This window comes from Clinocottus analis, unplaced genomic scaffold (assembly GCF_023055335.1).
Source record: "Clinocottus analis isolate CAN_PGR_092001 unplaced genomic scaffold, fCliAna1.0.p SCAF_3, whole genome shotgun sequence".
Lineage (NCBI taxonomy): Eukaryota > Metazoa > Chordata > Actinopteri > Perciformes > Cottidae > Clinocottus > Clinocottus analis.
In genome coordinates, this window is record NW_027176042.1 from 2490543 (window position 1) to 2505595 (window position 15053).

The 15053-nt window shown below is 46.2% G+C and overlaps 1 protein-coding gene across 1 annotated transcript in view; it reads right to left on the minus strand.

Moving 5' to 3' along the window:
- Window positions 1–420: 420 nt before the first annotated feature.
- LOC137796925 (MICOS complex subunit mic25a-like) overlaps window positions 421–15053 on the minus strand; it is a 42007-nt gene continuing 27374 nt past the window's right edge. Inside the window, 2 exon segments of the mRNA XM_068595185.1 lie at window positions 421–688; window positions 12918–13053. Coding sequence (XP_068451286.1) covers window positions 665–688; window positions 12918–13053 — 160 coding nt within the window. The 3' untranslated portion in view covers window positions 421–664.

A 15053-nucleotide genomic window follows, 5' to 3' on the forward strand; every position in this document is an offset into this window, starting at 1 on the left:
ACACACACACACACACACACACACACACACACACACACACACACACTCTCTCTCTCTCTGCAGTCAGCTGACCTTCAGGTTATCTGCTTCCTTCACACCTTGCTGCGAGCACCAACCCCTGCAGTCACCATGGAAACACAGCGCGCGGGGCCACCGTGCGGCCCGTCCGGCCGGCGCTCGTGTGTGTGTGTGTGTGTGTGTGTTCACACGAGCCTTCGCGTGACGACACGTATGTGCGTGTGTTCGCTGCAGTGCGAGTACACGAGGAAGGAGACAGACGCAGAAATATAATCCACATCACTTCCCTCTTCACGTGTCCTCCACTTCATTTGTTCCTCGTTTCCTTCGCTGTGCTTCCTCGTCTCTCTCGTAATGAACACGCGTGTGCGGCCCGCACTCACACGAGACAGACACACAACCTGCAGCCTCATCAGCGCCGGCTTTATTTCAGCATGGTCGGGGCGTGCCGCCGCAACGCGACAACAAATCAACACATCACACAGCGTGAAGCGACAGGTCAAGATAACACACTCAGAAAGGGAGGGAGAGGGGAAGAGGAGGGGCCACTCAGTGATGAAGAACAAATAAATGGAGCGATGGAGGGACGCGCTCTCCTCCTGGACTTCTTCTCCTCCTCTTCATCCTCTTCCTCGCTTTGGGATTCTCAGCCGTGATTCGTCAGCGAGCTCTGAAAAGAAAAAGGGACACAAACGGGGGGAGGGGAGGAAACAGAAACCATCAAATCACAAATTTACATTTCTGGGATCAGAGAGCAAACACACACCAAAGTCAGGATGCATCATGGGAAATGCATTCCCTTAAACACAGCGGCAGAAGAGCCACGCTGCACATCACACATGCAGCTCAGTTGATATGTTCAGATCGTGTTGGACCTCCCACCACAGGGGGCGCTGTAGCATTAAGATAATCCTATATTAGTCCCTCAGCGCGGGAACTACAGGATTACAGCACTGCTCACAAGTAAATACAAATAAAGATCAAGTAATATTAATAAACAGTAATAAAACTAAATTAAACAGAAGAATATTAAATATACAGATGGAATAAAACTGTGTATAAAAGTGCCGATGAGGTTAATATTCTTTCATCTTTGATGAAACGCGTCAGGAACAAACAGGAGCAGCTGCAGCACCTTGAAGAGGCAACGACACAATAACCACCTCCATCTTTTTATGTGAACCCATGAAGCGGCTCACAGGAGTCTGATCACGACTCAGGGAACGAGGCTTTGAAGAAACTTTAACTTTGGGGTGAAAAAAGGGAACGGACGCGGTGATAGGTGATGACATCATGAAGCCGGCGTGTGATTGGTCCGTTCGTCAGACTCAGCGGCTGCAGGGAAACTTGATTATTAGCACGATACGATATTTTGTCAAGTGTTTTTTTTTTGCGGTGCAACAGCAGGAACTGCAACAGACAGGATGCTCTTCACTCCACCTCAAAACCCAAAACGCTCGCTCGCCTTTTGCTCGCTGATGGCGGCGCCGTACTGTTGCCATAGCAGCGATGTGAAGGCAGCAGACTGGAGGAGAAAGGCTGAAGCTGAGAGGAAAAGAGCGCTTAAAACGGTTTATTTTCTATTTGTCAGGCCAAATTTGGAGCAGGAGGTGGTGTGTGCACGTGTGTGTGTGTGTGTGTGTGTGTGTGTATATATATGTGTGTGTGTGTGTGTGTACCTGCATCTGATGCAGTGGTTCGAGTAGTTAATGCTAAAGAGCTTCATATGGCTACTTAAACGAGACTATTGTCTTAACTGGACTACAAATAATCCCTCCAGGTTTCAAAACGTGGTGACGTCATCATCTCACTGCAGCGTTGTCATTTCCCTCTTTACTTCATATTTATATTGTCTCAGAAACAATGAAGTAGGATTAAAGACCTGTTTCATGTCACTGCTGCATGTTGTAGACGACGTGAACTCTGTTTCTTCAGCGGATGCAAATGATTTGCATGAAATGAAAGAGCAACTTCAGTGTTTTCCAATGTTCTCGCGTCTCAGTGGAGATCTTTTGAAAGCGGTCCAGTGCTGAGCGAGCGCGCCGCAGACGGCGGATGCTAAACAGACGGCGTGGAGCTGCAGCTCGTTGCACATCCACTAAAAGTATTTGTTTTCCTGCTGGGCGGGCTCGTTGGCATGCTAACTAGCTCGCCGCCAGGTCAGCTGTTCCCTCGCCAAGTGCAGCCGAGGGCGTCGCCGCCCGGGCCGTGATGAGAGGATGAGAGGACTTACAGCTCGTTGTGCGTCTGCATGTGTGCTTTAACACGTGTGCAGGTGTGTGTGTGTGTGTGTGTGCAGGTATAGCCACGCTGGTATACAGCAGTGTGATGGGACATTATGTCTCATGCATAGAGGATGAAGTACTTCCTGAATGTTAATCTGACCCCCGGCACCTCAGCAGTGCACACAGCTCGACGTGGTGCCCCTGGTCCACATTTGGACCTCTGCCATCCACTCCGGGATAATTTAAAGACAGGAAAAGCTTTTTTATGCACGGCAACTCGGGCGGGGAGGGCAGCCAAATATGCACGCTCAAGGTCTGCGAGCCCAGTTTAAGACGTGGCCTCAGTTTATGAGGTCCAATGCAACAATAAATCCCACCTTCCTCAAGGTGTAATGTTCAGCTCGGGTGGAAACACTTTGAAGAGGAGCTGATTCTACAGTTTGTGGCGCCGTTATACTGAGAGCCACTTCTAACTTTAGCTCCATGTTGTGGACTGAAGCTCCAAAAATATCTTGTTGGGAAGCTGATTTAGGACGGAGCTTCTTCCTCTCGTTCAGGAGCGAGGACTCAAGGTGAGAGCTCCACTTATTGATTTCGTAAGCTTTTCCCTCAGAGCTCTGTTGTCGCGCTACAAGCAGCCCTCGCTTGCTCTCGGCATATTGATATTGCAGATTTATTGTTGCTTGCATAGATTTCCTCCAGCTTAAGTCCTTCTCCTCAACTCTCATACGCTGCTTCTGGGTGATTTCCCCTCTGCTGCTCTGTGCAATAACACTCAATATTCCCCAACCAACGGGATTATTAACTACATCTACAACTATATATAAGTATAAGGAAGCAGCCAGGGAGGGGTCACTCACTGGTTAACGCGACAGCTGCCTTTCTATTGGTTGGAGAATGTGCAGAGAAGAAGAGTAGAAATGTGAGAAAAGACGTTCGAGGAGCAGAAGGGCTGAAGCGGCGTTGCAGGAAATCTGTTCAAGCAACAATAAATACATGATTCATATCGAGCAGAAGAAGGAAATCAAAGCGGAGTGAGAGGTTCAAGGTGAAATCAATGAGTCACGCTCGAGAACTGAAAGGCGGCGCTCTTGACCTGTTAATAGAAACATTTGGCTTTAATAGAAATGACATAACCAGTTAGAGAAGAAACTGACTTTAGTAAAATATAATCCACAAACAGCTGGGACGAACCACTGCCAGCATCTGAAGGAAGAAACTCTAATCTGACATTGTCTCGTCGCGTGGATGTAACGTTAGCTTCAGGGAATCATTTCTTCTGTCTCAGCCGCTTCACGAGAGCTGGAACTATGTCGGTTCAAGCAGCGTAAGGCGAAACCAAACTCCTTCACTTCCTCATCGCCGACTCGCTGGGATGGAAAAGAGTCCGTTGAGGTTGGATTTAGTGCACACGGACACACAGCGTATACACGGACACGGACACACAGCGTATACACACACTAACGCCTGTTTTCATCCACCTGCCAGCTTCCATCCAATTAGTGAGCAGCGTGAGGAGGAGAGGAAGAGGAGGAGAGGAGGAGGAGAAGAGGAGGAGAGAGATCCTTGTTTGTTGGCCGCGAATCAACTTTGCACCGCGGCATCATGGGAGAACACGATGGGCGAGTTCACACTTCCCCAGTCGGAAGGTAACAACACTGACAGCAGACCCCACGTAAACACATCTGCATCCAATGTGAGGAGACGCTCACACACACACACACACACACACACTCTTGCCTTTTCCCAGCGAAAAACAAAAATAATAGACAAGTCAAAAATCAATAAGTGTCTTCTCTGCTGAGCGCTAACAGCTCAGTCGTCTTCGTCTCTGGACGCATGGAGACAGTTTCCAGGCAGCGCTGTCAATCAGACGCTCACAGGACGCTTAATAAAGACACAACTTCCACTGATTACGCGGCCACTGAGACAGTCGGCCTCTTAATCAGTCAGCTGGTTAGCAGTTAGCCACATGCAGCGCTGCACCGTGAGGGCGCTCAGGCCGGGTGCAGTTGTTTACTGCAGAGCCTCAGAGCCCATCGGGTATCGATGCCAGGACAGCAAAGCCTTCTGGGGCTGAATGAGCAGGATTCCTGAGGAGCATCCGGGCCCAGGCTTCCTCCTCAGCGCTCGCTGTCCTGCAACCTGAGACTTCAGAGACGACGTGTTCGATCACGAGGTTTCCCAGTCAGTGCGTTGACGAGCTCATCCTGAACCGTTGGAGCTGAATCCTCACCAGGTGACGGCTGGCGGGTCAGAGATCAGAGATTGTAATGTTGCTCCTCAGCCAACCGGCTCCAACGTGGTGAGGAAAGACACCAACATGTGTTCCTGTTGTCTCCAGATTCAGCCTCCAGGTGCAGAAACCTCCTTTAAATCAGCCGCATAATGAGATTCATCCTCCAGCGCTGAAGACGCAGTGGTTGATTTAATGTGTTGAGTAGAGATGGAGTTTGATGTAAAGACAAAGTTCAAGGACGAGCAGATTGAACTATTGGACAGTCAAGGTTCCCAGAGGATGATCCCTGACTTCTCATGCAAAGATCACACCTCACACACTCTCATGTATTCATAATCTATTAAACAGGGAAGGGTTAAATATTGTCACCGTATGGGACGTTGCATTTCTTTTTAATTGATCTTTTTGCCAAAATGTTTCATCTCTGGACCTTTTGTTTTGTTTCCTGTGGAGCTGTTAGATTGACTGAGGTCACTTTTTTAATATCCATCAAAACAATGTCACAGTAACGGCGCTCATCCTACTTTTCATTGATCCAAAATGAAGCTTTTCTCTCATCGTCTGCACATGAAAAGACCAAATGAAAACATGCCGGTGAGCAGATGTCTAACCGCATGAAGGTGAGATGCCGTCTGAGTCTCAGTGAAGGAAGCGACCGCACGCCGCAGAGCAGCAGGATGAGACGTTTAGCACGATGCTAACGTAGCATCGCGCGGAGTGAAGAGAGGAAGAGGAGGAGAGGACGAAGGGGAACAGCTGATCTTTATGAGGCTGTGCTCTGGAGACATGACGGAGAGGAGGGACGGAGGGAACGACGGGAATACAAGAACCGAGTGTGTGTGTGTTACGTCACAACACAGGTGTGTGTCACCGCTTCACTGCAGGTGTGTTGCTGAAGCTCTGACTTTTATTGGAAAAGATATGAGAAGAAGGAATAAACTAAAAGACTCTAAATCTAAAGTAATCTGGAGCTTCCACACCTGCATTTAAAATGTAAAAAGAGAATTAAGTTGCAATTGTTATGATTATTACGACAAATTGGACATTTATAATTCACTGTAATGTTATGTAATATATCATATTTCCTACTGAGCGGGCGAGTTCATCTGCATGTCTCCTGCTGTGTTATTAATATTCATGCTGCTTTATCCAACATTTAATATTTAATTTACAGACAGGGATAAATGTAATTATCAATTATAATATCTTTATTAAGATGTCAGAGGAGCGCGTTTGGTTTCCTGTTGCATGACACGATGACATCATCGACAGTTTGTCAAATGAGATGAATAGCTGAGATCAATAGACTAATCTGTAAAATAGTCAATACATTAATCAATATGAAATGAGTCAGAAGTGCAGAAATCCTACAACCAGAAAATAAAAACATTTGTGCAGAGAGAGTTTTTAAAATAGATTATTATAAACTATGAGGAAGGAAATCTCAATAACTGTAGTTCATTATTGGAGAGAGGAAAGGCACACACACACACACACACACACACACACACACACACAGCTGTAATCAGTGTGCTGGTAGTCGATAATGCAGATTTTAATAACAGGGATATGACGGTGTGTGTGTGTGTGTGTGCTGCTGAAGTGTGTGTGTCTACTGCTGAAGAGTGTGTGTGTGTTATCGGATGAGAGTGAGCCGGCGGGGCAGAGCTCACACCTGCAGCTGCAGATAGACACACACACACACACACACACACCTTTACCTAGAGGTTTCATTCCCTCTCTTCCCCACAGTGGTGATTGACAGATCATCTTCTTGCTTCCATACTTCCTGTCATCCCTCTCCTCTCCTCTTTATTCATCCTCTCCGTTCCTTCCATCATGTGCTCGTTCCTGCTGGATCTCTCCGTTACACTTTTCTATTAACTCTTCTCCACTGACAGCCTTAAGCTGCATCTCCCTACTCTTCCTCCCCACTCTTCCTCTCTTCCATCAGTCTTCATCCATTGACAGGCACCTTCTATTCCTCTTCCGTCCCGGCTACAGAAACACATCCCTCCTTTTTTCCTCTCTTTTTGAGCTGCAAATGGCAGAACTCTTCTTCTTCTTTCCGATCATCTCCAGCCGGACAGAACAGGTTTAATGGAGACGTCTTCTTCTTCTTCTTCTTCTTCTCCGCCTCCTCCTCCTCCTCCTCCTCGGCTCCTGGAGGTGTGGCCGTGGTCTCAGAGGAGCTCAAGACGCCGCTGGACTTCAGAGTCAACGGCTCCTGAAGAAAACCTTGTGGAGGTATTTTATGGATGAAAGTGTTCGCTTTGGAAAATGTCAACTGAGATGTTTTGAAAGCTCCAGACACACAAACACACACACACACACACACACACACACACACACACACACACACACTCTGATGAAGGTGACATTAAGAGAGTAGCACTTAAATGCAGCAGAATCCATCTGCAAACCGCTCACACTGTACTGGTGATCAAACACACACACACACACACACTTTCCGTTGTCCTCCCTCCCTACACACTCCTGGCGTGGTCGTGGGCCTCTTGAGGACCAGCTGACGTGTTCCTCGTCTCCACGCTGCCATCAGAGCTGCTCTGACCTCAACACATCCTGGAGCGACGGCCCGGCATCAATAATCACGTTATTGTTTATTCCTCTGAACCTTGTTGCTTTCACATTGAGGGAAAAGCTCAACATCGCTGCCCAGAGCCAGGCTGTCAATCAACATATTGATTGAGTATTAAGTGAGTTCATGTGCACATGAACCTTCAGCATGAAAAGGAGCAGCAGGACGTCCTGGATGAGCAAACTTCACATTGAAACCACTTTTTTTCTGTTCAACAAATATAAGCAACACAATCACTGCGACCTCCTCTTCCTCACATGATGAAGCATCTTGTTAGCGTAGCAGCAGCAGACACACTGACGAGAGATTAAACACAAAAATCTACTTAAAATTAGCATCCGGTAAAAAAATCCTTTGAAAATAGTTATTTAAAGAAGTTCAATAAAATATAAATGCAAGTTCATTAACTGAATTTTAATTAAATTATATATTAAATCAGACATTTTTTTTAATAGTGTGTGTATGTATACATTATGTTGTGTGATGTCTTCAGCTACTTGGACCCTGAATTTCCTTCGGGGATCAATAAAGCATCCATCCATCCATCCATCCATCCATCCATCCATCCATCCATCCATCCATCCATCCATCCATCCATCCATCCATCCATCCATCCATCCATCCATCCATCCATCCATCCATCCATCCATCCATCCATCCATCCATCCATCCATCCATCCATCCATCCATCCATCCATCCATCCATCCATCCATCCATCCATCCATCCATCCATCCATCCATCCATCCATCCATCCATCCATCCATCCATCCATCCATCCATCCATCCATCCATCCATCCATCCATCCATCCATCCATCCATCCTCACTAAAACAGGTTGAGAACATTGTGATGGAGAACCTCACTGATGATGTCACAATGAAGCTGTGCCAGCTGACTACGACCCTGATGAACACCATGAGATCCTCCTCAGGAGGGAGAAGAGTCCGTACACTGTAAAACAGCATGTGTATTTCATATGTTCATCATATCCTTCATGGAAGTAGTTTCCAGCGCTGCCGGTGGGCAAAACGCCAGCTGTGTCCCCAGAGAGAGGACGTGGTCTGTGACTCTGAGTGTTGCAACGATATGAAAAGAAAGCAACCTCATGCAGACATGTGATCCCTAAACTCTGGTCTGAACCTAACCGGGACTTCAGTGTGATGTTGCACCACAAACTATGATCCATCCCATCCATATTCACACATCACGCTCCCCGCCTCCAGGTCCTCATGTGTTCTGTCCCTTTAAACACATCTGACGACATTCATTAACAACAAGTGCAAATGCGTCCGGTACACACTGTCGTGCTTCAGCAACGCTCGGGTTCTGCCTCTGTGATCAGAGCCGGACCAGAGAGGCTCTCAACAGACGCCTCAGAGCGCTTGCTCAAAGGTCCGGAGGCAGACGCTGCGTTCAGAGGCCGCCGGGCTCAAGTGGGTCAACATGAGGCTCCAAGGGCCGCTGCTAATGGTATTAAATGGCACAGCGCTAGCGTTCTGCAAATGGTCGGTGCTGGAGCCTGAGTGTGTGTGTGTGTGTGTGTGTGTGTGTGTGTGTGTGTGTGTGTGTGCGGCTGACACTTACAGTAAGTGGTGGTTTGTTCTTGAATGTGACTTTGAGGACGGGTGTGTTTTGTTTCGCTGAGGCGGAGGTTGAAAGAGAGAAAAGATGAAGAGTAAAGGGTGCACTCAAAAACACTCACAGGCTTCCACTCACGCTAACACACACACACACACACACACACACACACACACACACACACACACACACACACACACACACACACACACACACACACACACACACACACTCTGAATATGAAAAGAACTCCCAATCACAAAGACCATATACTGACAATATCTGAGATAACGTCAAAACCAAAAAGGACAAAACCCCCAAAGCTTCATGCAGCGCGGAGCCTTGGTGAGCTGACATTTAGCCTGCATCCCTAGCACACACACTCTAGCACACACACACACAGACACACACTCATAAGGTGACATATGCATGACAATGGCCCAGCCAGAGACAGGTGGAGTGGTGCAAGACCACATCATGAAGCAACTGTCTTAAATGGAGGACAGAGGGCAGGCTGGGTGAAACGTGTGTGTGTGTGTGTGTGTGTGTGTGTATGCATGAATCATTAAACATAAAAGAACTTTTGAGTGACATATAAAGAAGGCTGTGCCACTGTAGATAGGGAGTTGTGTGGACTTCAAGCGGGAAAGAGAAATAGTGAGATAGAAACTCGTGATGCTGCGATCAAGACACTGGCTTCACTGGCAGACTGAGGAACAGCTGTATGTATGTGTATGTATAGATATGTACACACATATTGTATATATATTCATGTTTGTAGTCTTTTAAGTAAGTATTTATTTATTTATTTATGGATAAACTCTGAGAAAGTGGTACAAGTCAGCGTGAGTCCAGCAGATGACTGTTTAAGGTTTCAGGCAGACGGATGATATTAGAGGCGTTCATGTGCAGAAAGAGACAAAAGAGAGAAAGATAACAACAACAAAAAATGCATTTTGGGAGAAGAATACACCATTCTTCCTTTAATCACAGGGAAGAATGCATCTGCTTTAGAAAAGTCCTTAAAAGCACACAGACAACAAAAGAGCAGCTCTTAAGCTGTCGCGAGGTTTCAGCCGGCTGGAGGCGTCGCCGCCCTTAACGTTGTGTTATTGTTGCACAAAGCTGAAAAATTACAGCGTCCAATTACAGCGCGCGTCTTTTCTGCTATGTGTCGACCCAAACAAAGCCTGTTTATTTAGCTTGTTTTAAATAAACTGCCCTCTTTCCCACAGGGCATCTCAAACATGTCTGTCGGGGCAGTGTTCACGTTAGTGAACTCAAAAAGTTGAGTTCCTCCAACACTGCGTGTGTGTGTGTGTAGCCACAAGGTACTTTACACACAGTCTAAATGTATTAAACAAATGCAAATAACTGTAAGCAATACTATTTTGGCTCGGCGTGAGGAAGGAGAAATGAAGGATGTGATCTGGTGAAGAGAGACGGATCAACAAAGACCCAAGAAGCAGCAGGAGATACTCGACGTGTGCGAGATGTAAAGGATAAAATGTAAGATGTATATCGGACGTGTGCTTCAATCGGACACCTAAATGTGAGGTGTCCTACGCGTCCGCGTGGAAATCCTGAAACATTGATGTGTCTGTTTGGAGTTTGGAGCTCTTCAGAAGTCTCAAAGGTCAACCTGAAAACCCAGCCGTCTTCAAAAGGAGTCGCTCTTAAAGAGCCACATTTCATATCTGTTACATCGTCCCCCAAAAAAAAAAAGAAAGGTTAGACGGCGAAGACGGCGCCGATAAAATGTTTTGGATGAAGAGTGTCTTTTTCAAAGTGGGAGAGCCGCCACGGGGAATTTAGAAAGGTGCCGAATCTTGTCCCAGGAGGGTGAACGTGGGGATGCGCAGCGTCTGACACTAACAGGGATGAAGACAAGAGGTCTCATTGTCACGTTTGGCTTCTCAACCACCGCCTGAAAGGGACCAGACCTCATTTATCAACGTCGCTCACGCGCCCGTCCCGCCGCTCGCGTCCCGCCGCTCCTGCAGGACTCGTGGTCGTTGCTATTCAGAGGACGGAGCCGGGCGGCGGCGGCGATGCGCTCGATACGGAGCCCAGCTTTCCGTTTCATTCGTTTGACCTTTTACTCTCTCTTTCTGTCTCTTCTGTGTTTTCTCTCTCTTCACACTCACTCCGTCAAGGATCCGCCTGATTGAATCTGGATTAAACAAGAGCCTCAACACGCAGCTCGCCTTTACTCCGACACCCACAAGCTGAGTTTAGACAACACACGCTCACACAAGGAGGAGACTGACCCACAAAGAAACACTTTCCCCTCAAAGAGCGCCGTCCCACTGGCAAATGGATCTTTTGAACCAGTTTAAAAAAGCCTGATTGCTTTTATTGTGAGCCGTCTTGCTGTTATCGACCCTTTATCTGCTCCGCGGCAGCATCACTGCGTTTTGTCACGATAATAATGTGCAAATTGCATTCAGTCATTATTGTTTTTTTTTGATGGAGAAATTGGGTAAAATAAGCACTTTGGAGATAAGCGCCGGGTCTGAACACTGTTTGCAAAAAGTATCAGCAGAGAGCAGAATGCATTTCAAAGAGCCGGATGCCAAAACTGATTTTAATACACTAATAACGGTGTAATCTTCCTATCAGAAAGTTCCCAAACACAGAGCCGCCTGCTGACTTTAACTCTGCGTCTCGCCGCTGCAGCTTCCTGTCTGGAAACATGCAGATTACAACCCTCACACGGTAACAGATTACGTATTGAGGGATTATCTGTCCCTTCACCTCTCTGCTCCTCGTCATCGTCACCAGCTCCAGGAACCTGCTCTCCTCCTGTCACTTAGCCATTTTAAAGGGAGACTAATAATACAATAAAACTATCTTGAAAGGGAAAAGGAGCTACTCGAGTCCTCTGTTACTCAGAGGAAAATATATATTTATAAATATGTGGCTGCACCGCTAATAATAACATAATGCATGTTATTATTAGCTTTATTATCAATAAAGCTAATAATAACATGCATTGAGAATAGCCCATTGTAGGAACCCACATAGTTATAATACTTATTATCACGTTATTTTATATCTTTTTTTCAGTATTTATTAGTGAATTTTCTTCTATTTTGATCATAACTATGAACATCCAGCACGATATGAACCAGATCTCCTGGAGCGCTGCCCGACGTGTCCGCTTTAACACCAACACACACCAATAACACACCTTTATGGAAAGATTAGGACCTAAAGAATCGGAAAAGCAATCACAATAAAACAAATCATGGAGGTGTTACGAAGGACGTTCAGTCACAAAACTGTGTCGTTCAGTTCAAACTAGAAAAATTAAATATTTTATGGCAGAACATAGTCTGAGTGGTGCATGCTGGGACAGGAATGTGCGTCTGTTTAGAAGGAAACGTTAAAACTGAATGTTGTGTTTGTTTTGTGGCGTGGAGGCTGCTTACGCTTGGTGTCCAAAAGGTTTTAAAATACATTCAACACTTTGAAAAGTTGTTTAACAAACGAGACTTTTTAAACACAAAAAAATACATATTATCTCGTTTGAAATTAGATTTGTAAAAATGACATTTTTAAAGCTTTTTTTGGTCATTGACCCCACAGAGCAGACAAGTCACACACTCACACACACACACACACACACACACACACACACACACACACACAGTTAAGGCTGATTTATACTCTGGTTTTACGCAGAGACGCGAGCACACAAGACAGCATGGCCGACCTCGCGTGGTCGAATCGGCCATCTTGCGTGCGTCACCCAAAATTTCTGACTATCCGTCAAAGCAACGCAAGCCCACAAGCCTGTGATTGGTCCGCTAACCACGTCCTTTCTGGGTCTCTCATTTCCTGTTTCACAGCATCATACCTCTGTTTTTAAAAGCCACAGCAGAAACATGAACAATGGATCCTGTTGAAGAACGTTTGGCTGAAGAGGTCAAATATGAGCATTTATAAAACCTGACGGAGTATCAGGACACAAAGATGGAGGTGAATTCCTGGAGGGAGATGTCGTGAACGTCGGCGTGCAGGTCCACTCTAAACGCTCGTTGCGCCACCTGCTGGTCTGGAGTATGAAAAACACAGGAACTATAAACCAACACGAGTCCGTTGATCCGACTGCGTGGCCAGAAGGAGTTGTAGTTGCAGGAGTATAATTCAGCCTTCACACACACACCATCACACAGTCACACTCACACAGTCACACACACCATCACACAGTCGTGAGCCCCCCCCCCCCCCCCACACACACACACACACACCTGCTTGGCTTGCTGGACGCAGCTCTCGTACTGTCGGGCGAGGCCGGAGCAGCGCAGCGTCTGCTGAGGGTTTCCTCTGTAGCAGCGCAGCACCTCGTCCTGCAGCGCCGAGCACACGGCCGCCATCTGACGAGGCCTGAGAGAGAGAGAGAGAGAGAGAGAGAGAGAGAGAGAGAGAGAGAGAGAGAGAGAGAGAGAGAGAGAGACAGAGAGAGAGAGAGAGACAGAGAGAGAGAGAGAGAGAGAGAGAGAGAGAGAGAGAGAGGACAATGTCTTCATCACTGGATTGTGTGATTTGCTCAGTATTGACAAATACATCAACACACATGACTGATTGCGTGTTCACTGTCAGACAGAGAGACGGTCACATTTACTAGTAATTCTTTCTTCATCTTCCTTTTGAAAATGCAATTTTCAGATGAATGCGTTAGGAAATTTTCTGGAACTCAGAGCGAGGCGTTCTACTTTTTATTTCCTAACAGGAAGTCTCTGCTCGCTTTGAAGCTCACGGCGTGAGAGGACTTTCCTTCACCATGGGAAGAGAAGCTTCCTCCTCCTCCTCCTCTTCCTCCTGATTATCATGATCACGTTCAGCTGAGATCAGACGAGGCCGTAACAGAAGCAGCGTCACCGGTCACGTGACCAGAAACAGCCATGAAAAGAAGACGGAGGCAGGAAGAAGAGACGCAGAACTTTCCTTCCACGTTTAGTCACACGGCGTGAAGCCCTGAACACGTCCAGCACTTCGCTGCGTGGAGATAAGAGCAGCAGAAGCCATCACGTCCAGGCGCCGACGGATGAAAAGATACAGCAGGTGTCGCTTTGAGGATTTCACTTGGTTTCAAACCAACAACTATTACCAATAAGTCAATAAGGTTTCCTGGGATTGCCAAATGGGATTTTTCCAAACGTCAGGTTTGTTCATTTCATTTCATGACATGCGACCGTGTGACTTCACCTCCTGCCACAGTGTGAGCAGCAGTGATGCGTGATGGCATCTCACGAGGAGCCAAACAGAATCACTTGTTTATGGTTTGTTTTAGTTATCGTTGGAGAAGCTGAGAGAGTTTCAAAGGCGTGGAGAGACATGAATTATGCATCCACAGAGCAGCTCAGGAGGCAAAGTCAAACTTTCTCTTTTCTTTTTATCTCCCCAACGCATACAGTACATGTCTGTGCAGACAAAAGCACACACACACACACACACACACACACACACACACACAGGTAGTGAATGCTAATCCTACATGAGGGTAATCCTTGAGTGCTCTGTTGCTCGTAGTAATTTACCTGCTGTTGTGACAGAACTCGTAACGGGAAGGATTGGGATATGGATACACACACACACACACACACACACACACACACACACACACACACACACACACACACACACACACACACACACACACGCACACGCACACACAGTACAACCTCTCATGCTCCCTCCACGAGCAACAGAATATAGCACAACATATTAGCACAAACCAGAATACAGTATATTCTGTTATACTGTATAATGAGTATAAGAGAATAGAGTTCATACAATAAAACTGGTTAGAATAGAACAAAATAGACCAGAATATAATAGAAAATAAAACGACAGAATAGAAAGAAACTGACAAACATGAAGAGAACATAATGAGTCTATTAAATAAATCATATAGTCAATCAAATAACATCTTTTTGTGCTTTTTCACAGCTTTTAGATTTATAAAACTACAAAACTCAAACAGCTGTTACTAAGGTCAATAACTAACTATATATATATAATATATATAATAAATATATAACTGTATAGACGCACACAGAGGTCCTCTACCTGTGTGTAACGCTAGACAACACCTCATGGAGACATTCATCACTAAAGCTTTCCAGTGAAACATATCGCTGCTCCAGTGAAACAATGACAGAGAAGAACAATGAACAAAGAACAAGAGAGAGATGGACAGAGTAAGAATTAGAGTTTAATTTGACAGAAGCACGGCATCCTTTAACAGGATGGGACACGCCTATTTATGCTGGGGAGCTGACCAGCTGACACACACACACACACACACACACACACACACACACACACACACACACACACACACACACACACACACACACACACACACACACACACACACACAC